This window comes from Trypanosoma melophagium (assembly GCF_022059095.1).
Source record: "Trypanosoma melophagium isolate St. Kilda chromosome Unknown ctg27segment0, whole genome shotgun sequence".
Classification (NCBI taxonomy): Eukaryota; Euglenozoa; class Kinetoplastea; order Trypanosomatida; family Trypanosomatidae; genus Trypanosoma; species Trypanosoma melophagium.
In genome coordinates this window covers 40480-64550 of record NW_027125158.1, presented here as the reverse complement: position 1 = coordinate 64550, position 24071 = coordinate 40480, and the positions used below count along the sequence as shown (strand labels likewise).

Below are 24071 nucleotides of genomic sequence, written 5' to 3'. Positions count from 1 at the left end.
CTATACTCTTCCAATATAACTGTAAACATACACACACACAAAAAAAAAAAAAAAAACGTAATCTTTGATTTGTATCAAAGTAAAATATTGCGGACACTGCAAAAGTGCTCCACATCAGCATCTGTGATAGTTGAACGCCGCTGTTGCCATTCCGATAACACATATTGCACCACAACATCAGCTGCAATATCCTTCACCTGCCCACTATTCATTTCACCAGTACTATACTTCATCGTTATTTCTTCAAAGAGATTGTTATCAGGGGAGAAGAAACGGATAAACTGATACGCCACATCGGCGTTCAGATCAACTCCATTTGTACGCATGTCTTCAAGTGTACCGCCACCTCCTGAAAAAGCTTTACGCATCTTTTTACGTACTTGCTTTTCTGTATCATGAAGTGTAATAACGCCATTCATTTCAACGCTGCTACTCATTTTAAATGACATCCCTTTTAATGCGGGAAGAAATTTCGTATGCAGTAATGCGGGGGCTTTACACTTTATTCGTGATGCCACACTACGCGTTAATACAAAGAACGGGTCTTGATCAATAGCGCATGGTACAATACACTGTAGCGGTTGATTATTATTATTATTATTATTATTATTATTATTATTATTATTATTATTATTATTATTATTATTATTATTCGTATTTCCTGTTTGCTGTTGTAATACATGAGGAAAGGCACTACTAAAACATGGAGCTGCCTGAATGGCAGGAAATGCTGCCTTACCCACATTATCACTATCCCGAATTCCAAACGTATTCTTCACAGCACTTAATGTAAGCATGCGTTGTACCTGAACTACAGTAGGATACATACTTCCCATATAGGCAGTATTGCAGAATATAAAAGTTTTGCGCGGGTCAAAACCAAAGGCGATAATATCTTTTATATTTTCCACCACAATTTCACTCATCTTCTCACCACCAATAGGAATATCGCGAAAGAAGTACTTTTCATCGTCTGTAACTTGAATCACTGCTGGAAGTCCGAGAGCATCTTGTAGGTATTTTGTTAAGAGAAATGGAACAACATGACCGACGTGCATAGAACGTGCACTCGGACCACGTCCAGTGTACAAATACGCACGTTGTGTTCCTGTTGAGATTCCAACGCGAACACTCTCAAGGGCTTTACCAAAATCACGATGTGAAAATACTATACCACGGTGAAAGAAATGATGTAGTGGTTTTTGCTCCCGCTGCTCGTCTGTGATAAGGGTATTATTATTATTATTATTAGTGGTATTCGTATTATTAGTACTGTGTACCCTTGTTAACGACAATCTCTCGTTATATATTTTGTAAAGTTGCTGCAGTAGTTGATCATCCACCGGTTCTGATTTGAAACGTGTAAGCACACGATCATAGTCAATACCTTTTGGACCTGCAGCAGAAACATTCCATGGCGTCACAACATCCTCACTAACACTATTGCCACTGTCGTCATTAGAAACACGTATGGTAATGAATCGACTACATGCACTAGATAATCGAAATAAGAAAAACCCTTTCCTATGATAAGCTCTACGCATTCCTACACGTCCAAACCCCTATAAGAAATACACAGAGAGATAGAGGGAGAAAATAAAAAAGAAAAGAAACCAAAAACAAAATTCTTCTTTTTTTCTTTTCTGTTTAATCTCCACACTACTCACCTCGCTATCTCTTGCAGAGACAAGGGCTGTACCTCCTTTTCAGACTATTTCTCTTTCTCTTTATTTTTCTCTTCTATTTTTTTTCTCTTTCTCTCTCTTTCTCAACCCCTAATAATAAAAGAATAAGGGATCCATGAACTCAAGCCCTTTAGAAAACACTGAGCAAAATAGTTACTATAATAATGAATAAATATGTATGTATATAGATAATTTCTGTCTTTGCAGGGGTTTTTTCTTATTTTTATTTTGTATATGTATGTAAATAATGAGGACATCAGTGCACTACTGCAGGCATGTATCCCACAAGTGTTGTACCCCCAGACGCAGAAACACTCAACACAAGTGCCTTTCCATCTACGAGATGCAACACAACTTGTAGTGGTGTAATTTCCTTAATAGCTAAAAACCTTGCAAACCGTTTTACTTCCACTGTTACGGTAGCTTGTTGCATTGCCACATCATCGTCATTGTCTCTCCGACGCTTTTTTCTTTTATTACTGTTGTTATTACTATTACGATCACCATCTTGTCCGTCATCGTCACCCTCTGTGTCTTCTTCGTCTTCGTTATTATTATCTTCTTCTTCACTTTCACAGAGTCGCACTGAGTTGTACTTTAGTGCGAAATTCCCAAGAAAACACTCGGCATCAATAACAAGACTACACGTGGGCGGTGAATGCGTGGAAACTGTTGCACCATTTGACTGTAAATTCGCCTGCGCCGTAAACGTCATCCTTTCACACGATGTAGACCGCACCTTATCCACAAACAACATTAACTCCGTAAGACTTGGAAGGATAACTTGCATTACTTCATCCTCCAGTGGTGGGGCGCTAATGTTCTGTACTTCCGTCTCACTTAACACCCGTACAGGGACATCGTGGCTTATATCTAAATGGCGTAATACACCTTGCATAGATACACGCAGTGCCGGTCGTTTGGCGGCATTCTTTGTTAATTTAATACTCACATTTGGACATCGTTCGGCTTGTCGTAATACCTGCAGTAAACGGGCGAGATCTGCTACTTCGCAACAAATGGCATTATCTGGATGTTGGGATTGTGCGTGAAAGTCGGCAAATATCGTTTGTGTGCGACAACCGGCCCATACTTGTGAGCCGTCAGCGAGTGGTGCAATAGCGAAGAGACGTGTGCGTGCGTGATGTAAACGAAGTACACCGCGTTTTTCTATACCACGACAGGCGTGGCAGAGACCGGCGAGTGTGCGCTGATCCCGCACTGTTGCTTTGAACTTCATCTCAAACTATATATATATATAGTTTGAGTTTTGGAGAAAGAGAGAGAGAGAAAAAGAAAGAGAATAGGAAATAAGAGGAACAAGTAAGAACAATAAACGAGGGTATTTTTTTACTCCCTTTTTTCCGTATGTGTATGTGGTAGTCAAAAAAGGAGAGAAGAATATGTAAAGAAAATGCCATCTCATTTCCATTTTTTTTTCCTTATATATATATATATATATAAAAGGAAAACAAAAAAGATTAGTACTAATTTACATAATCTGAATGAGCGGTTGTGTAGTACCACTTGCAGAGGCATTCTCTGTCACATCCTTCGTATTCACTGTCGTCCCCGCCACTGCGACTACTTCCTCTGTTGTTGTTGTTGTTGTTGGTTGTGATGCCGTTGAAGTTCCCATCTTTACCACATCTGATGGAAATGCCATGGAATGTAGAATACTTCGAAATCTCCCTGTTATCGTAGCGCATCCACCACCGCCTATTCCCTTTGCTCGTGTGGAAGTCCCAAAGGAACTTTGTGTGCCAATGAGATCTTTTAACAAGGCCGCTAATACACCCTCAATGGTACGTCGCTGCAAACCCGCCGAGAACTCCTCATCATATTCCTCATCCTCATCGTCATCGTATGGGTGGTGTTGGACGACTTGATAACTGGCGAGGAGCTCAAGCGAGAGATTGGGCGTATACCCAACTTCACACAGCGAACAGCACTCATCACAGATAAGTTCCCCCTGCGGCGTACACAGATCCGCCAGACATTGTTGACAGAATGTATGTCCACACGGCCACAGTGTACGGGGATTCTCAAAGATGTAGAAACATCGTTTACACGTGGATTCCAACTCTAGTGAGGCGTGAAAACTCATCACATTACCCACAGCAATAATAGCTAGTTTAATCGCATCAAAAAGTCCACGTGCGTGAAAGTACAAATCCTCCAGATACTCCTCCATACGCCTAATCTCTGGATCTACATAACCAAGATCCTCTGGGTTGCATTGACAGCCCACATCTCGACCCACACGTCTTCCTCGTGTAAGGGCGAAACTCTGCAGAAATGTTCGCACCGCCACATCATAATCACGTTTTGCATCTGCGCCAACTTGTAATTGGCGAAGATCCAGACGATGTGTTTTTGCGTATTCATTTACATCACGCGTAAGACGTATTGCAAAGGCATCACGATCCTCTCCTTCACCTGCGCGTGATAATCGTTGAATGTCTAGTTCACAATCATCAAGGAAGGTATCTTGCTCTTCTACTTGTTTGCGTAATTTTAAGAGCGTTTGCCATAGATCTGCATACTCTTCTCGAGCTTCTTCTTCAAAGCGACGACGAAGCTCTTCAGCATTAATTTTCATCTGCATCATACGTTCCTCTTCAGCGTCTGTTGAAATAGAAGCATGACTTGTAGGACGATCTTGATGTGACAATACACCTTCTTGCCTTTGTTGTTCTTGTTGTCGTGTTCTTACTTTAGCAACATAGTTTAATAACGTACTACTGGCATCAGCAAGTTCCCCTAATACACCCTTTGCCTCATTCCGTAGACGCACATGATGTTCCTCTTCTGGAAATGTCGCAAGAAATAGCATCAATTCTTCATCATCATTATCAAAGAAACTACTAAGCTCACCATTATCATCATCAATACAAATAATACCATCTGGACGATGAAGTAAACTTTTTGTAGTTTTTGGCTTACTAGGAAAGTCTGGTAATGCCCATCGACTCTTTCTACGTGGAGCACCTTCCTTTGAAGCATCTCTACTCTTCCCGTGTGCCCCACCATCATAGGTATAAAGAACAAACTTTCTATGCATTTCCCGTGTTGCACTGGCACTTAAATTCTCAACTATCCAACTTGGGGGTACTGTTTCTCCCTTTGCTCGTGTTTCCGCTTGCGTTGTACGAGAACCATCATCAAATACTCCTCCTTGTTGTTGTTGGTATTGTTTGGAACGACGACGCTGACGTGGTGGTGTAAATAATTCTACCAAATCCGCACCGGTCACATATCCATCAAATACATTACTTCCAGGCGTACCACCACCACCATCACCACTACTCCCAGTAGTGGTAGTAGCATGATCTTTATTATTATTATTATTATTATTATCATCATCATCTGGAGAGAATCGAATACCTTTACTCTGCGGTGTTGGTCTCTTTTTATTCCACCACTCTGGACCTCGGTATGCATTATCCTCGTCGTTATCATCTGGTAAGGAGGAAGTATTATCATCTCCTCCTTTCCCACCTTTTGCATCAGCACTAGAGGGTGGTAGGTTATCCATTTCACTGGGTTTCTTTGTCGCACCTAATATATCATTATTAACAGAACTTGTCCTACTAAGATAGTCATCAGTATAATATACACTTTGAGACTCTGAAGCGACTTTTCGACCTTTACGTCCACCTTGGGTGCCTTGTACATATGCCTTTCCCTCATCTAATCCTCTCAATGGAGGAAGATGTGCATAAATATCTGTTGCACCAATTTTACTAATTCCTCCTTTACCTTCAACTGTCATACTATCAGCATCACCACTAACACCACTACTACTACTACCTATAATGGAAGAACAAGCTGCTTTTGCTTTTGCTTTTGCTGCTGCTAATACTGCTTGTCGTTCACTTTTACTCATACTTTTCCAGTAGGCCGCAGCCTCTTCCTCTGTCATTTGCTCCTCCCCATGTATTCCTGGTTTAGTGAGTAACGGTAAACATTCTCTTATTTCTGAGAAAGAATCCCTACCATGTGAATCTGGACGTTTTTCCCACGGAGAAGTAGTTCCATCCTGCAAAGAAGCATTTTCACCTTTACGAAGTTTCCTCGCCGATAACGTCGCCCGTCTTTTCTCCTGTAATAGGGCTTTCGCTAATTCATGAAATGATGCATCATCTGTTACATTAGCCATTTCTTCAGATGAAGCGAATAATAATCCCGCCTGTCTTCGCATTTCATCTGAATTCATAAGATGTTCTAATTGCTGTCTCATAGTATCCTCATCTTGCTCTAACAATCGTGCAATACCATCGGAAGAGATTGCCCCACTCATCTCTAATCGCCCTAATTGTCGTGCCAATTGCAGCATATCCATTAATTCCTCATCTCCTGTTAATAGTGACGGTAATACAGAACTATCTTCTCCATTTGTTCCTGCAGTTGATCCTGTTCCCATTACGGTTGCTGCTGCCACTGCGGATGTCCATTTATCACCTTTCTTTGTTTGCATCCAACGCGTGACTAATGCTTGATATGTAGCAGAATCAAGACCCAACGCCTTTGCGGCGGCTAACATGCCCTCACGAGATCCCGCTAATCTCCACCACGTGGATGAACGTGCTCGTCCACGGAGAATCATTCGCATTAATGCCTTGGCTTTACTTGCTTTTCTCCACTCCTCTGTAAGACCTGCGTACAGACCTCTATTATGTTCTGGTACACCAATAAGACGGCGTACAGAAATATTAGAAGTTTCTTCCGTCACTCCCTGAGAAGCAGTAGCAGTAGTAGCAGTAGTAGTAGTAGTAGTGGCTGGAGGTAATAATAAAGCTTCATGAGAGTGCGTTAATGCAACTTCATCTTTGAGGATGGTAGCCGTATTACCTGATGGAGCCACTACCCCTTCTCTTGAATTATGAACACATAAAGTGTTCTCTCCATCGATTCCTAAATTTCCACGTGGACGTTCAAGAAGTCCTCTAAGAGGTCCTCCTAGAAGATATTGACGACGTTGATCAGGATCTTCAGGTGTAAAAAGAAGAGGAAATCGTGTTTTTGATTGTAGACCCTTTATACTTCGAATATCAACCAAAGGTTTAATTTTGACTTCTTCCTCATCATTATTGCTTTTACTCACAGAAGGATCTATTAACGGGGAAGCACTAGGAACAGGTTCTCTTGTGTTTCCTTCACCTGATACTTTATTCATATCTTCTCTAGCCTTTCTCTCTTCTTTCTGTTGTTGCTGATCATCATCTTCTTCTTGCTCAGTATTAGATGTCCAACGCATAAATTCTGCCTCAGCTCGTCGAAGACGCAACTGTTGTTCAATCAGCATATGTGCACGTCGCATAGTTTCAGCCCGAATTCTTTCCACTATTCCCATTCGAGCATAAGATTGAGAATAATATTCCTCCCTAGACGCATCATTATTTCCCAGCGAGTTAGTTATCGGTGCAGCTGGTGTAAATGACGTTGAATGTTCTCCTTTGCGATGTGCCGCTACTTTACTCCAGGCACGATATCGCGGTAATCCTCCCATGCGATGTTTCTTAACTCCCACGTTCTTTTCCTGCGGAAATACAGGTTTACGAGCAACGGGATATTGCTCCATTATACTTACTACCCTCTCCTTAAGTCTCTTCTTTGCATTATTTGCGAGGGTGACTTTCTTTTTATCATCACTTGTTTCTGCGGGGTGCTGCATTTGGACTGAATATTATATATATATATATATCGTGTTTTTTCCTCTTTCTTTTCTTGCTTCCTTTGCCTCAAGTCACGTGTATAAGAGTGGAGATGTGAATATTAATGAAAAAAAAAGAAAAAAACTGCTCTGACTATTGTCGAGGAACTTGACTTGTAGTGCACTGTTTATAGTTTCTTGACTCTGATTAAGTGAAACAGTTAGAGAAAGAGACAAAGAAAAAGAAGGGTAAAAATTTAGCAACAAAAACAAGAACAAAAAATATCTATTATCGGGCGAGTAACAGAAAAAACAACAACAAGAAAATGAATATTCAGTAGAATAATACTAATAATACTACTACTACTACTACTACTAATAATAATAATAATAATAATAATAATAATAATAATACTAATAATAATAATAATAATAATAATAATAATAATAATAGTAACAATAATAAACGTTAGTTTGGATGTTTGTAGTATTAATGTAAAGAAAACAAACATTGCAATTACCAAAGGTCCATTTTATTTTCTCAACTCATAGACCAAAAAAAAAGCAAGCAATCTAATATTCCTACCCCTTACCCCAGTTCTTTAACAAACTGACTCATACCAAGACGCAAAAAAAAAAAAACAAGAAAAACTTTAAGGAGTTTGTTTGTAAATTTTGATACTGCCCACTTTCTACTTCATGAAAAGAAATGAAGGCTCAAAGCTGAAGTCGCACCATCATGAAAAGAAGAAGAAGAAAAAAAGATCCCAACAAATGCATAACCATTCAACAGTTCAGTTAAACGCGTCATTCGTGTACAATACGAAATAGTACACATTGAATGGCTTTATCCATTCCTTCGCTCTTTTTTCTATTTTTTCCCAGTACAGCAGCATTTCCTGAATTTGTGTGTAATTTGAATAAATTATTACACATAGAAGGAAACAAAAAAAACAAAAAATGGTGGACAAATATACATCTATACCCACATTCATATATACATATATACATAAGATTAAAATAAAACACCATTACAAAAACAATAAAAGTCCACATAAATAAAGAAATATAAAAGGTCCCTAGAATCCCTCACAGGCCCGCGATAGAGACAAACCACCATCTATGTTAAGAATGGTTCCTGTAATATAGTTTGCGCTTTCTGACACAAGGAATGCGACAGACCCCGCTATTTGCTCAGGTGTGGCTTCTCTCTGTTCAAGTGGGACCCTCTCACGCAAGAGGTCCTGCTGTTTCTCCGGCAATGACTCAGGAAGTATACTTATTCCAGGCGCAACAGCGTTAACACGTATTTTGATAGGAGCCAATTCCAATGCTGCTGATTTCGTTAATCCAATAAGAGCATGCTTTGCCATTGTGTATATAGTATAACCAGGTAACGGCCGATCTACCATGGAATCAGTAATATTGACAACAGAAACATTACGCTTGCTTTCCGAGATGTCAGACTGATACTTGACGAATGAACGAATCAACAGAAATGGGGCAATAGCATTAGAACCAAAAATATCAGAAATTTCCCCTTCTATTCCACTTTCTTCTGGACTCTTATTCAACTCATTAGATGGCAACAATGGTGTTGGAAAAAAAGCTGAGGCATTATTTACTAATACATCACAGCGTCCAAATGCACGAAAGCAAAACTCCATAATAGCATCACACTGGGTATAGAGGGAACTGTTGTAGGTAAAATCAACCTGATAACTCAAAGCAGATTTGGGACGAAGAGTATTCAACTTATCCACAATTGACGTAGCTTCTCTTGTGGAAGATCGATAGTGTAACAAGATACGATAACCATCCTGATGCAATCGCTCAACAATACTGCGACCAATACGCTGAGCTCCTCCCGTCACGATAGCAACAGGACCTTCTTTATCTGAAGAAGGAGAATTTCTCTCCTCAACCATGCATAATTCCCCCAACAACATATTTACCTTTCACCTTAACCATTTTAATAATTATCAGAAATTAAAAAAAGCAACAACAACAACAATAACAACAACAACAACGACAAAGAAAACAAGAAACTAAACAAGGCGAGGCAACAAAAAAAGAAAAAATATATACACATTAAAAACAAGAAAATGCAAACACAACAATAAAATCTTTCAACATTACCATTTAGCCACAGTACCTTCAGCAAAGAAACCAAAAGAAGAAAAAAAGGGAAAAAAAAGTCCACCAACACATGCCATCCCACATATACCCTTATTCATCGCACGGAGCACTTTCCTTTCGACACTCTAACCACATCATTTATTCTTACTTTATCCCCTATTACACCATACCCATTCATGTCATCAAGAAGGGGTGGAATTCAGCTTCACCCTCTGGCCCAAGGGCCCGTACCATGGCACTGAATCGCGATGAGGCATCGGCGACGAGATCTCGAGGGGAGCCGATTTCGACAACGACCCCGCGGTCCATAACGATGATTTTGTCGTAAGACGCTACGGTGTGTAGTCTGTGTGCGATGGTGATGACGGTGTGTGCGGCGAATGCCGTCATGACGGTGTGCTGTATCTGCCTGTCCAGTGCGTGGTCAATGTTCGCCGTTGCCTCGTCCATGAGAATGAAGCTGCTCCCGCGCTTGAGCAGCGCCCGGGCGAGACAGAGCAGCTGCCGCTGCCCCACGCTGTAGTTCGCCCCGCCCTCCCGCACGTGACTGTCGATGCCGCCGGCCTCCGCCGCCACGCGGGCCCGCAGCCCGACGAGCTCCAGCGCGGCCCACACCTCCGCCGCCCCCGCCGCGAGGAACGGGTCCACGTTGGAGCGCACCGTCCCGTCGAAGAGCACCGGGTCCTGCGGGATCATCGAGAAGAGGCCGCGCAGCTCCCGCAGCCCGTACGCGCGGATCGACCGCCCGCACACAATGATGTCGCCGCCGCAGATGTCCACCATCCGCACGAACGTCAGCAGCAGTGTCGACTTGCCGCTGCCGGTGCGGCCCACAATCCCCACCTTCTCCCGCGGCTCAATGCGGAAGTTCACCTTGTTCAGCACAAGCGGCAGTCCAGGACGGTAGCGCATCTCCACATCGCGGAACTCCATCCACCCCGCCCGCACGTCAGTTCCCGTACCATTCTTCTCCCTGCCATCGGTGTCATTATCGTTCTCAATCACCACAGTGGCAGTGGCATCACGCACATGCTGTTTCCTCTCTTTTATCTCATCCACAAGCTGAGAAATCTCAGGCATATCTTCTCGTGGAATATTTTCAGTGTATTCGAGGATACGCTCCACACTGTTCATGTTGGCTTCCACCGACGCCACCTGACGCACAAGCCAGTTAATGGTTTCAGTTAATGTAAAAGCCGTGGTTAGACTTAAAGAGACGAGAGCAACATTATGTGTACTGAAATTCATGTGTTTTCCAATAACCCCAAATAGTGCGACTGCAGCTATAATTATACAACTAATAAACTCAAGTCGTGTTCCCAGCCAACGGTTAACAATGTTTTGCATATAACTTGCAGAGTACATGATATCAAGGCGGTGTAAAGCCTCCTGCATAATATTATTTGATTTACTATACGCTGCAATTACGCATCTACCACTTAAAGACTCATCTAGGAGTGAAAAAAGTGGAGACCGTGCAATACTTGTTACACGTCGTACTTCTCTATTAGCAGCGGTATATATCAGCAAAAGTTTGTACAAAAAATAACTGCTTGGTACAACTAATACCAATACAAAAGGTTGTGTGAGAACAACAAGTAACAGGGTGGAAATTAGGGCAAAAATGCACTCAAGCAAAGCAGCAATGTCATCATTAAGAGTTTCATCAACTGACGAGACATCATGTGTAAATCGATTTAATAGTCGACCAATAGGGGTTGTATCAAAAAACTGCATTCTACCAATAGCGGCAGAGCGAAGGAGGGCGCTATGAAGGTTTCGTCCACCTATGCGCATCGCGGTGTAACAGGCAAAACTGCGCAATGGAGAGGAAAAAATATCTAATGCAACCGTAATAAGATAAACATAGAGATATTGATATTGCTGCAAATGGAGTCTTCCTGTTGACCAGAAAGAGAGCCATACACCATTTGATAAAGATACAACTTCTGTAACTGCATACAAACCCAGAATAGCAGCAACTGCATGAATACCACCACATGCTTTGAAGTACTTTAAATAAGTTGACCAAGGCACCGACCCCACTGCCTTTTCTTCCACTGTTATAAGTTGAGCATTGCCAGTAGAGTTTTCTTTATTCACTGCTTCATCTTGCGGAGCCCCGATATCACCTTCATTCAAAACAGCATGTTTGTCACTACTTTTTCGCAGAGAATTCCTTTTTTTCTCCCCATCAGCGGAACCTTCTTGACCTGACGTACCCGTTTCCATTTCTTCCTCTACAACGTGGCTCAAAGGTGAGGCAAGGTACATTTGGTAGTCACCAGAAAAGACAACACGTCCTTCCCTTAGTACAATAATGTGATCCGCCCTCGACAGCACGTGAAGTTGGTGTGTGGCCAACACTCGGGTCTTGTGAGCCAGACACCCCAGCAGCACATCTGTCATAACCCGCTCTCCAACGTGTGCATCCAGTGCGGAGAGTGGATCGTCTAGTAGATACAACTCACGGTCAGCGTACACCGCACGTGCAAGACTCACGCGTGCTCGCTGCCCGCCACTCAGGTTGATGCCCTTTTCACCAATCTCTGTCTCCAGTCCACTCGCCAGCAGCTTCAGATCCATCTCCAGCTGACACAAACGCACCGCATCCTGCAGCCGCTTCTTATCCTCCGGGGCAAAGAAGAGTATATTCTCGCGTAGCGTCGCGTTCATGATCCATGGTTGTTGTGGCACGTATGCAATGCTGCGCGTAGCCCACACCCGACCATGTGTTACCTCATACTCACCCAATAGTGTTGACAGCAAGGTGGTTTTGCCGCTTCCGGTGGGGCCTACCACCACAGTTAGTTTGCCCTCAGGAATCATAAGATTGACATCTACGAGGAGCTCCTTTGCTACAAGCTGGTGAAAATCAGCGTCTTCGTCATCATCTCTTTTCTTCTCCCTTTCTTCCTGCTCCTCTTCGTAATATTTATTATTATTATTATTATTATTATTATTATTATTATTATTATTATTATTATTATTATGAGTATTTGTCGTAGCAGCGGTAGTCTTATCTTTAGTCTGCACTAACGTCCATTCATCTTCTGGAAACTTGCGAGATCGAAGTAGAGCAAAAATTTTTCTTATTGTTCCTACAATCCTTGAGTGGCACTTTGGAAGTGATTTCGGCGTAAAAGTTGATACTGTTACACTATCAAAAGCAGCAGCTACACCGGAAGAAAACATTTGTACTAAGTTATGGACATCAGAATTGCTATTCTCACATTCAAGGAATATGGTGAGACGCCGCGCTGAAACGAGGCACTGTAAAAGTGCCGAAATAATAACGGGAATCATATAGAATGGAACACGTAAAATATTAAGCAGTGCTATAGTTGGAAATACGACAGTGGGAGTTAATTCATGACCACTAAGATAGTATGACAAAAATACTACTGCAATAACAAGTGTTGGTGTGGCACCATTAAGTAATGCAAGTCCTACTTCTGTATACTGTATATACTTTAGACACTCTACTTCTTTTTCACGCGTTCGTTCAATTTCTGAGAGAAAATGTGGTTCCCAAGTCATAAATTTCACAATACGGATACCAGAAAATAGTTCATTAGTAGCTCGTATGCGATTGTCTACAATGGTCGCCATCCTTTTCCGTATAGAGGACTGCCATCGTGAAAATATACCTTGAATAGGAAAGGAAAAGAATAATACTGATATACCAGCAAATGCAGACCAGCCAACGAGACGATACAAAAGAAGAACAGATACTAATAGTAACAGAGGTGCACTTAGGAAGTAAATCACGTACCAGTTAAGGTCACCAATGTTACTTACATCACTGCTCGCCATATTCATGATTCGGCCAATACTCATTTCGGGTAAAATAAGAGATTTCTCATTAATAGTTAGACATTTTTCAAAAAGTACTGCTAAAGCAGCATTTTCAAATATAGAAGCAGCACGAATGCTCATATGGTCATACTTATGACCTGCACAGCTCTGAACAGTACTAATGACAAATACTGAAAAAACGAGACCAATGCCTTCCAACCATGAGGTGTTATCTGCCTCAAGGTACGCCACGTATCGTTCTAATATGAGAGGAGTGAGAGCAGAACAGAGATCGGCAAGTAATTTATTTGGAATTTGTACCCACATGTGGTATCCATGCGCTCTAACAAGTGAACAGAGGACATTTGGTGCTACAGGGGTAGCTATCTTTGCAGAATCAGGAGAAATAACTCCAGAAGAAATATTATTATTGTCATTATTATTATTATTATTATTATTATTATTATTATTATTATTATTATTATTATTATTATTATTATTATTTCTAGTATTAGAGTGATTCGAATTATCACATTCTACCATCAATTTGATCATTTCAACTGGTTCACAAGAAGAGCGACACCGTTCTCTCGGCTGAAAGAGTTTCTCACCATGCACCACACCATCGTGCAGCAGTCCAGTTTTATCTCCACTAAGTCTGTGAAGTGGAGGAATTTCCCACTCAACACCAGCCAAAAGTGAATGTGGTTTATCAGATTGACGTAGATATCCGATCCAACGCAGATAACCTAGCGTCCCTGGTTCTCCACGGTAATATACCTCTGAACCTAAAAAGGGATCCCAGGAATGTTTCCGCTGTACATCTTTGCGTACCTCTCTGGAGAGCTTGCGCCCAACATTGTACGTGCGTAAATTATGTGTGGGTGGAGGTAATGTAGATTCTGTGAGTTCTTCTTTTACTGCCTTATTAATGAAATCACCTATCCAACTATAGTAGAGCTGCTGAAAGACCGTTGCCCGTTCCTCCGCCGTGGTCACACTAGGCATCTCTGGTCCCCATAGAAGATCTAGTTTTTTCTCATATCGTTTCTCAGCAACAGTAGAGGTATCTTTCCCTCTGCGAGTATAGTTACTCTCCGTCATTTTTACCGAGCTATAAAAGCCAAACCAGACAGCACCAACAAAGAAAAGCAAAAAAAAAGAATAATAATAATAATAATAATAATAATAATAATAATAATAATAATAATAATAATAATAATAATAATAATAATAAAGAAGGGTGAAATAAGAAAACCTTTAGTTTTCTATTATTGGGAGTGAATAAAACAAATAAAACATGAGGTAGAAGGACAGACACAAACGCACACAAATCCACTAACTGATAAACGAAAAAAGAGATAGACGTAAGATAAAAGAAAAAAGATATAATACTTCTTCCACTATGCACACGGCTTCTCAAACACCAGCCACAACCATCCATGTCATAAAAAAGTAAAATAGACCAACAGGGTACACGACAAGCATTTCACGTTGAGGCACAACAGAACCTCGGAAAAAGCGCAAGGCGGCCCAACAAGACCAAAACCAAACAGCACAGGAAACCACCAATACTACCCAAAAGACGTGTACAAGAAGTGCAAGGAAAGCACCAATGCAAAGAGGAGCAAGACAATATCCCATAACACAAACAGTCTGAAAGAATGAAACTTTACTTCCAAGGAATTTTGCGTTGAGTGTAACAACGCTGGCACCAACCCAGACCAGTACAAAGACTGCTGAGAAGATAAGGCCACCCTGATTTTCTCCTGCAGTACCCGCAAGTATGATGGCAAGTAGTAGACAAAGCAAAAGCGGACCCCATAGATCCCAATCCCGCAATTCCTTTTCTGATCCCATTGGTGGTACAAGAACAATAAGTAACTTCCGACCAATGGCAATAGCATCACGAAGAATTGTATTCATGATAGGTTCATCAAGAGTGGAGTAAACAGGTGTAACAGGGGCAACATTCTCCGCCATTTTTCTTTCCCCCCCTTCTCTACTTCTGCCTTTTTTTTTCCGTCTGTTTCTATTTGTTTTCTTTTATTTTTTCTTATACTTTTTTTTTCACCTATTGTAAAAATGAAAGCAATAGCAAAATCAATGATAATAACTCGAGACGCCTCTGTTTTTTTTTTTTTTCTCAGATGTCTCCCACCTCTTGTTTGGTTGTTGTTGCTGTTGTTGTTTTTTTTAATTCCTTTCACTTTAGTACTAGACACCGTAGGAACTAACAAAATAATCAGGCTAAGAAGGTAAGAGAGAATGAAGGAAATAGCCTATTCCCATAGGTACAAAAACATAGAACGGTAACACAATAACGAGAAGAAAAACAAAAGAATACGGAAAAGGATACGAAACAGTTTGTCATTCCTTTTTAAAAAGCCCTAAGCTTGTCAAATTCATTCTCACCATACGCAAAAAAAAAAAATACAATTAATCATTTTCCTCAGGACTAGCCAAAGACCGCCCCTTTCGCATAGATTCCAAAGACTCTGCTCGTTGTCTAAAGAAATTTAGTTCTTGCTGTTTTCTTTCCTGACGTTGTTTACCATCTACAAGAGCAATAAACAACAAGACGAGTAGTGCCAGAGATGCTGGAATGATAATAAAGGACCATTCCACACCGTCAAATTCCAATAAGAGTGCTTCACGTGAGAGAGTTTTCCCACGCTTTCCAGCACTATGAAATATATCATTCGTCTTTTGAAAACGGAGCCGGTGTGCCCAAACGTATTGTTTTGAGTCTATAATATCAGTACGATTCCATCGTGTTCTTGTTGATGTTGTCAGTACCTCTTTGACTCGATAAATCCAATCTCGCCATCCATGGCGTAATGTGGACGCAATACCCGTAGTTGAAGAATTCCTCAACAGAGGTTGCGAAATTACACGAGTTCTAGGGGGAATCCATGTGTGGCATTGCCGCATGAACAACGTTTGTACCTGTATAAATCATCAATATATATATATATATTGAGGGTGTGAGTGAGAAAGAAGAAGAAAAATAGGGAGAAAGGGAGTGGAAATTATATATACATAACAAAAATGAAAGGAAAAAAAAAACGATAACCCTGAAGAAGGCAATTAAAACAAACTAGAACGCAATACCAGAGAAATTTCTGTGAAAATGTGATCATAGAGCAGAAGGGATCATATATTGCCTTCTTTTCTTTTCTCACTACACATGTATATATTGCCTTCTATATCCCACCAGCACTTCAGAATTCATCTTACCATCACTTAGCGATACATACTATCATCATTAGAAGATCCTCGTGTAACATACGTCATATACGCCGTAACGATAAGCAGGAATCCACAGATAGGAATAGATGGACCAGGTGATGGTTGTGGTTTTGGTCGAAGTCTTCTCTTACTCATTGTAAGTTTACGCTGAAGGAGACTATGGGTGTTAGTGGTGTATGTGGCAACAACACTGAAGGGTCCCTCACGCCATCGACCTGCTGTCGTTCTTCTTGTCGTTACTGCTCCTGCTGCTGTTACTGCGAAATAACGCAGCATACCTGCAGCAGTCATCCTCTATTCAGTCCCAAAATTAACAAAAAAAAAGATGTAGGAAGGGAAAAAATAAGTATTGATACGGAGATATATATATATATTCCATCAAACAAAACAGCAAAGACTACAGATAAATTAAAATAATAATAATAATAATAATAATAATAATAATAATAATAATAATAATAATAATAATAATAATAATAATAAATACCCAACACCAGGGAAATCAACCAAGAACAAGAAATACAAATCCGAGATTTTTACTGGACACGGATATGGAACTATTCTAGTTCCTTCTCCTTTATTCTATCAAATTCATTGCCCCATTCATTCTTTCTCGTTATATTTGTCTCCCCAGCACATACAAACAGAGAGAGAGAGAGAAAAGTCAAGACTATCGCCCAAATTTCACCATTAAGAAAAAGAGTACTAGAATGATCGTTATGGCATTCCACCACAAAGTTCCCAACTCCGCCTGTTGCTGGCGATACTCCCGCGGTGCAATCATATCTAGTGGTGGTGGTGGTGAAACAACACCGCGAATTGATTCACCGTAACTGTCACTCTGCATCGTCATCATACGCTGCCTGGCAGCAACGTAATGTTCAGGCAAATCATCATTCATCGGGTCCTCACGCATATCACGCTCAAATAATGGACGAGCTCCTTGTGTAGTTGTGACGGTTGGACCCTCGTACAAGTGCGACGGTGGGCGTCCGTTCATTTCATCGAGTTCCCGTTGCATTTCCGCCAGACGTGTGTGATGCGGTGAGGCAGTGAAGTCCTGTACAGTGCCAAGTGGTGTGTATGGACGTCCACGTGCAAACGTCCGTCCTACTGGAAACTTGTATACCGATACAGTTACTATTCCAGTCGCGTGGGAAACAATGTGTTGTCGTCTCATCATACCCAACACCACTCAAAAAAATAATAAAATACACAAATACACAGAAACTCAATTAACGAAAGGGAGAAAAAGCTTGCAAATGCTTAATTTTCCTCCTTCTTCTCGTGCTTATAAATTTACCCCTTCACACACCTCTTGTATATTGTTCTCACAAGAGCCGAAAGGAGGAAATTGGCACTGAGATGGTAACGGAGAAGGTCTCGAGACGCTGAAGTTGTGTACCAATGCAATAGATATCAATGAAATACAGAACTAAAAAGAAAAAAAAAAGAGTGAGAAAGGGCTATGGAGAGAAACGGATCCATTCACCATCACCCAGAAACAAGAACCCCATACAAAAAAAAAAGGAAACAGAAACACAACATCACCGCTTCTTTCTTTTTTTGGATGTTTTCATTCTTCTCCCACTAACTAACAAACTTTGCACCTTCACTATGACCCTCACAGCTCTGACGCAAGTGTTGAAGCACTTTTTCACGCTTTTCCTCCTCCTGCGTGCCTGAGAGCACGATAAGCCACACAGGTACAACAAACATAACGGCTATCGCCACGGCAGCATTCACTTCGCGCTCGCTCTGACGCCACGCAAACTCCTGCGGTGTCTCAACAGGTCGTACTCGACTCGGTGCATTCCCAAAGAAACGGGACCCTTCAAATAGTCTTCCTAATACACGGGGTGAATACCCACGCCACATCCCTCACCACTTATCACTGCTTTGTTTCACTAATTCTTCGTCTCCAACTACTACTGAAAAGAAACAATGGAAAAAAAAGCAAAAACCAACACTTGACATTGAGTGCAACTCGCCATAAAACAAAACCATATGGTCTCTATTACGTACACAACACCAAACAAAAACAAACATATTAATATTATATTATATTATATTATATATAGCGAACGACATAAAAAGAAAATAGAGAAAATATGTTGCATTAATTCATTGCAAGGAAATATTTACTCCAGAACCCATTTTGGGGTAATAGATTCAAGCATCGCTCTAATACCCTAAGATCTCTTCAACACAACATCAGTCGTGGGACAAGGGGTATGGCCTACACTCGCCATGAATCGCGCTGTTTCCTCTGGCCCAAGGGCCCGTACCATGGCACTGAATCGCGATGAGGCATCGGCGACGAGATCTCGAGGGGAGCCGATTTCGACAACGACCCCGCGGTCCATAACGATGATTTTGTCGTAAGACGCTACGGTGTGTAGTCTGTGTGCGATGGTGATGACGGTGTGTGCGGCGAATGCCGTCATGACGGTGTGCTGTATCTGCCTGTCCAGTGCGTGGTCAATGTTCGCCGTTGCCTCGTCCATGAGAATGAAGCTGCTCCCGCGCTTGAGCAGCGCCCGGGCGAGACAGAGCAGCTGCCGCTGCCCCACGCTGTAGTTCGCCCCGCCCTCCCGCACGTGACTGTCGATGCCGCCGGCCTCCGCCGCCACGCGGGCCCGCAGCCCGACGAGCTCCAGCGCGGCCCACACCTCCGCCGCCCCCGCCGCGAGGAACGGGTCCACGTTGGAGCGCACCGTCCCGTCGAAGAGCACCGGGTCCTGCGGGATCATCGAGAAGAGGCCGCGCAGCTCCCGCAGCCCGTACGCGCGGATCGACCGCCCGCACACAATGATGTCGCCGCCGCAGATGTTCACCATCCGCACGAACGTCAGCAGCAGTGTCGACTTGCCGCTGCCGGTGCGGCCCACAATCCCCACCTTCTCCCGCGGCTCAATGCGGAAGTTCACCTTGTTCAGCACAAGCGGCAGTCCAGGACGGTAGCGCATCTCCACATCGCGGAACTCCATCCACCCCGCCCGCACGTCAGTTCCCGTACCATTCTTCTCCCTGCCATCGGTGTCATTATCGTTCTCAATCACCACAGTGGCAGTGGCATCACGCACATGCTGTTTCCTCTCTTTTATCTCATCCACAAGCTGAGAAATCTCAGGCATATCCTCATGATCTATATTATCCGTGTAGTAGATAATACGCTCCACACTGTTCATATCTGCTTCCATGCTTCCAACCATACGTACAAGCCAGTTAAGTAGCGATGTCGAAGCCAACGCCATTGTGAGACTCAACGAAACCAGACCAATATCATGTGACCCCAACTGCAATACCTTACCCACAACTCCAACAAAGGCGATCACAACAACAATTACATTGCTTAAAAAATCAACTCGCACACCAAGCCATCTATTTGTTGCATTTTCAACGAAAGATGCTGCGTACACAAGATCTATGCGATGTAAGGCTTCACGCATAATAGATGGTGCACATCTGAAAGCTGCAATAGTCGATGAACCAACAAGTACCTCACCAAGAAGAGACAACATTGGTGCCTTTACCGTACTACCAACGCGTCGTATTTCTCTGTTAGAGGCATTATAGAATAACATTAACCTGTAGTATATGTATGCAAGGGGGATCACAATAACAACAATATACGGCTGAGATTCTACAGACACAGCAAGTGAAGAAAATATGGTGTATGATGATTGTAGTAAAAATATTACAGTCATTTGAAGTACGTCATCAATACGGTCAATATCACGTGAAAATCGATTAATAATGCGACCCAGAGGAGTTGTGTCGAAAAATTCCATCGTCCCGATGGAAACAGAACGCAAGATAAGGCGATGCAGGTTACGTGAACCCCTTCGCATAGCCCCATATGCTACACTAAACCTCAGAGGCACAGTAACAGTTCCAAGTATGACTAACGCAATATATATATGAAGGTAAGAATCAGTAGAGAGTCCAAAACGACGTGTGGACCACATTGATAACCACACATTGCATGACAAGGTTAATAACTCCGTGAAGAGAAACACCAGAAGGACAGTCACCACTATGTGAATGCCACCACAGGAGCGAAAGTACACCGTATATATTGACCAAGGCACAGATCCCACTGCTTTCTCTTCCACTGTCATTAGCTTCCCATTGGCATTATCATCTTGTTGCCCCATCACATCTTGGACTTTTTTGCTTGCAGGCCCATCATCCAGTCTATCGTCAACCTCTTCCTTATTTTCTTTTTCCTTCTTTTCTTCCTTCCCATACTCTTCTTCCTCCTTTTCCTTGACCCACTCCCTGCTTTGTGTTTCCCCATGTCGCTGGTTCTGCTCATCTGGCTCTTCCTGGTGATGTTCACGTTCACGGAGAGATATTTCTTCATAGAATGCGGAGTTCAGAAAGTTATCACGACTACCAGAAAAACGTACAGTGTGGTTGCCGAGCATAATAATATGATCCGCCCTCGACAGCACGTGAAGTTGGTGTGTGGCCAACACTCGGGTCTTGTGAGCCAGACACCCCAGCAGCACATCTGTCATAACCCGCTCTCCAACGTGTGCATCCAGTGCGGAGAGTGGATCGTCTAGTAGATACAACTCACGGTCAGCGTACACCGCACGTGCAAGACTCACGCGTGCTCGCTGCCCGCCACTCAGGTTGATGCCCTTTTCACCAATCTCTGTCTCCAGTCCACTCGCCAGCAGCTTCAGATCCATCTCCAGCTGACACAAACGCACCGCATCCTGCAGCCGCTTCTTATCCTCCGGGGCAAAGAAGAGTATATTCTCGCGTAGCGTCGCGTTCATGATCCATGGTTGTTGTGGCACGTATGCAATGCTGCGCGTAGCCCACACCCGACCATGTGTTACCTCATACTCACCCAATAGTGTTGACAGCAAGGTGGTTTTGCCGCTTCCGGTGGGGCCAAAAACGATTGTAAGTTTGCCCTTTGGTACCTTCACAGAGACTTCTGTAAGGATTTTTAGGGGCAACAACTGGAAGTGGTCATCTACCAGTTTGCTATATTTTTTCCCCTTTTTCGTGCTATTATTATTATTATTATTATTATTATTATTAGTAGTAGTAGTAGTAGTAGTAGTAGTAGTAGTAGTAGTGGTGGGGTTACTGTCATTATTATTATTTTTTCGAACGGCATCTTTTTTATCTAAAGTAATGGTGTTTTCGGACATTGATCCCTTTGCCTCTTCGCATAGTGACTGCTCCCCTTCCTCCTGCAGCACCTCTGTAGGTGAAGGCCGGTGTTCCTCTGGACGGCACGCAGCGCAGCAGCAGAAACGCCGTAATAGTTTGGTAGTGAAGGAGGTTACAAACTTTGGTGCGCGTGGGAGTTTGACTGGAACGAGTGCTGTAATTTCTGTATTTTCAAAGACAGCAGCGGCCTCGCACCATGTGGCGGTACTCTCGCGATGGGAAGAGAGGTATTTGCAAACATCCCTCACATTCTCTGCGGAATTTTCACACTCGAGGAAAGCGGAGATACGTGCCATGGAGACAATAAACTGAACTCCAAGGTTAAAGGCCATTGGTATCATCATAAATGGCATGCGTATAATGGACAAAAGGGATATTGTGGGAAAGACAACCTCCGGTTTAAGCTCATGACCCAAAAAATGATATAACACAAACACGATGGCGATCATAACAGGAGGAGTCGCATTATTTAAAAAAGACACAATAACACGACATGTTTGAACTTCCTTAAGATAATGCAATTCTGTATCACGTTTGGACTCAATTTCTGCAATAAAGCATGGTTCCCATGTCATGTACTTTGCAATTCGAATACCTGAGAAAAACTCATTTGTAGCCTTTACACGAGCATCCGTAACTTTCGAAAGTTTTTCTCGTAGTCGCATCATGCGTCGCATGACCCACGCATTCAGTGGAAGGGTCATTCCTAGGGCAGCAACTCCAGTTAATGCACACCATCCCACTAATCGATACAAGAGAATTATGGATACAACGAATACTGTTGGAGAGCTCCAAAGGTACATAGCGTACTGTAAAAAATCATTGGCTCTCTCAACGTCAGAACTCAACATATTAATAATGCGCCCTGTACTCATCTCTGGTATTGCAAGTGATTTAGACGATATAGTAAAACATTTTTCAAATATAACAGCAGACAATGCGCTACGATAGCAGAGACCACCAATAATGCTTATGTAATAGAACATATGAAGTGCCACGCTCTGTATTGCCTGGGCAAAAAACAGTCCAGCAACTAGAACTAGCCCAACATGCCAAGTGCTATCTTCCTTTACGAGGTATGTGACGTAGTGTTGCAGGAGTAATGGAATTGTGAGTGTGCAGATGTCACCAATGGCTTTTCCTGGTATTTGCCACAATACAACACCGGGTAGAGCGGAAAACAGATCTCGCACGACGGAAAGTCGCCGCGGTACTGGTAAACTTGCTGCGATGGCAGCATCATCACTATTCTCCGGCAGCAGCAGTACAAGACTGCCGGGTTCCTCAAGTGTGGAGTTATCTGTGCTTTCCGGTGTGAAGAGTGTCTCACCGTGCACAATACCGCGGAAGAAGGGCGAGTACTGTGCTGTGCACTGCGCCACACGTTGCTGCGGCGGTCTTGTCCACGTGACGGCAGCCACCACTTCACTGTATCCACCAGACTTTGGCACGCCAACCCACCGCAGTGTGCCGCGACTGTTCGTGTCCTCTCGACTACTCACAGCGGTGCCAATGAGTACATTCCACGCGTGACGCCGCTGCAGACTGCGGTGGGTGACGGCGGAGAGTTCACTTCCACACTCGTGGGCGCGGTGTGTGCGGCGGGGGCGCATTAGCAAGTCCGCCCGCAATTCTTCCTTCGCGGCGATGTAGATGCAGTCGGTGATCCATGTGTAGAACAGACGCTGCGGCCACGTGGCGGTATCTTCACGGCTTGGCGTGTACGGTTCCTCTGGACCCCATACTTCACGCAGACAGCGGGATAAACGGCTGCAGTACTGATCATACGTACGTTTCTTTACGGCGAGTGGACTGCTGATATTATGGTTATGGTTATTATTACTATTATTATTGTCGTTGTCATTGTTGTTAATATGTTCTTGCGAAGAGGGTGAGAATTGGGAGGAGACATCCAAGGCGCTATAAGTTATGGATGCGATGCTAGATGTGGTGGTGCTATCATCATCTGTGTTAGGATCCACTTCTGCTATTCGTTGATCTTCAGATTGCATCTTGACTCCCTCTCCCCTCTCTCTCTCTCTCTTTCTTTCTTAATATATACGTACGTAGGTGTAATTACTTGCGCCACCCTCAATATTCACTAGAATACAATACAACAATATTGAAGCAAAAGGGAACATTTATTATTGAAATAACATAAACCAAGAGAAAGTGACCAGAATAAACCCAAGAAAAAAAAGGAAAACAGACCCATACACAAAAGAGGAACCCAATAATAATAATAATAATAATAATAATAATAATATAGAGAAACCCCAAATAAAAATAAACGACAGCAAAGTACTACCCATTAAAAACTAGACAACCACATTCGCGCGTAC

General features: G+C 42.7%; 11 protein-coding genes across 11 annotated transcripts; all 11 read right to left on the bottom strand.

Annotated features, from left to right (window-relative positions):
• Positions 1 to 74: 74 nt before the first annotated feature.
• LSM04_001581 (Aminoacyl-tRNA synthetase) lies at positions 75 to 1544 on the bottom strand (the record flags this gene model as incomplete). The annotated part of the gene is made up of 1 exon (XM_067333369.1): positions 75 to 1544. The coding sequence occupies one exon, from the start codon at positions 1542 to 1544 to the stop codon at positions 75 to 77; it is 1470 nt and encodes a 489-aa protein (XP_067190408.1).
• A 397-nt stretch (positions 1545 to 1941) lies between these two features.
• Positions 1942 to 2925, bottom strand: LSM04_008495 (Checkpoint protein Hus1/Mec3; the record flags this gene model as incomplete). The annotated part of the gene is made up of 1 exon (XM_067333368.1): positions 1942 to 2925. The coding sequence occupies one exon, from the start codon at positions 2923 to 2925 to the stop codon at positions 1942 to 1944; it is 984 nt and encodes a 327-aa protein (XP_067190574.1).
• Positions 2926 to 3177: 252 nt separating this feature from the next.
• LSM04_004877 (uncharacterized protein) lies at positions 3178 to 7362 on the bottom strand (the record flags this gene model as incomplete). Its single annotated transcript, XM_067333367.1, has 1 exon — positions 3178 to 7362. The coding sequence occupies one exon, from the start codon at positions 7360 to 7362 to the stop codon at positions 3178 to 3180; it is 4185 nt and encodes a 1394-aa protein (XP_067190474.1).
• Positions 7363 to 8420: 1058 nt separating this feature from the next.
• Positions 8421 to 9269, bottom strand: LSM04_008725 (uncharacterized protein; the record flags this gene model as incomplete). The annotated part of the gene is made up of 1 exon (XM_067333366.1): positions 8421 to 9269. One exon carries the CDS (start codon positions 9267 to 9269, stop codon positions 8421 to 8423), a length of 849 nt encoding a protein of 282 aa, XP_067190576.1.
• Positions 9270 to 9654: 385 nt separating this feature from the next.
• On the bottom strand, positions 9655 to 14382 carry LSM04_004648 (ABC transporter-like; the record flags this gene model as incomplete). Its single annotated transcript, XM_067333364.1, has 1 exon — positions 9655 to 14382. The coding sequence occupies one exon, from the start codon at positions 14380 to 14382 to the stop codon at positions 9655 to 9657; it is 4728 nt and encodes a 1575-aa protein (XP_067190469.1).
• Positions 14383 to 14697: 315 nt separating this feature from the next.
• Positions 14698 to 15261, bottom strand: LSM04_005218 (Yip1 domain; the record flags this gene model as incomplete). Its single annotated transcript, XM_067333363.1, has 1 exon — positions 14698 to 15261. One exon carries the CDS (start codon positions 15259 to 15261, stop codon positions 14698 to 14700), a length of 564 nt encoding a protein of 187 aa, XP_067190487.1.
• A 456-nt stretch (positions 15262 to 15717) lies between these two features.
• LSM04_006377 (uncharacterized protein) lies at positions 15718 to 16212 on the bottom strand (the record flags this gene model as incomplete). Its single annotated transcript, XM_067333362.1, has 1 exon — positions 15718 to 16212. The coding sequence occupies one exon, from the start codon at positions 16210 to 16212 to the stop codon at positions 15718 to 15720; it is 495 nt and encodes a 164-aa protein (XP_067190516.1).
• Positions 16213 to 16524: 312 nt separating this feature from the next.
• Positions 16525 to 16821, bottom strand: LSM04_002735 (uncharacterized protein; the record flags this gene model as incomplete). Its single annotated transcript, XM_067333361.1, has 1 exon — positions 16525 to 16821. One exon carries the CDS (start codon positions 16819 to 16821, stop codon positions 16525 to 16527), a length of 297 nt encoding a protein of 98 aa, XP_067190444.1.
• A 379-nt stretch (positions 16822 to 17200) lies between these two features.
• LSM04_005324 (uncharacterized protein) lies at positions 17201 to 17710 on the bottom strand (the record flags this gene model as incomplete). Its single annotated transcript, XM_067333360.1, has 1 exon — positions 17201 to 17710. One exon carries the CDS (start codon positions 17708 to 17710, stop codon positions 17201 to 17203), a length of 510 nt encoding a protein of 169 aa, XP_067190492.1.
• Positions 17711 to 18120: 410 nt separating this feature from the next.
• Positions 18121 to 18408, bottom strand: LSM04_001958 (uncharacterized protein; the record flags this gene model as incomplete). The annotated part of the gene is made up of 1 exon (XM_067333359.1): positions 18121 to 18408. The coding sequence occupies one exon, from the start codon at positions 18406 to 18408 to the stop codon at positions 18121 to 18123; it is 288 nt and encodes a 95-aa protein (XP_067190423.1).
• A 314-nt stretch (positions 18409 to 18722) lies between these two features.
• On the bottom strand, positions 18723 to 23741 carry LSM04_000463 (ABC transporter-like; the record flags this gene model as incomplete). The annotated part of the gene is made up of 1 exon (XM_067333358.1): positions 18723 to 23741. The coding sequence occupies one exon, from the start codon at positions 23739 to 23741 to the stop codon at positions 18723 to 18725; it is 5019 nt and encodes a 1672-aa protein (XP_067190373.1).
• Between the last annotated feature and the right edge of the window lie 330 nt (positions 23742 to 24071).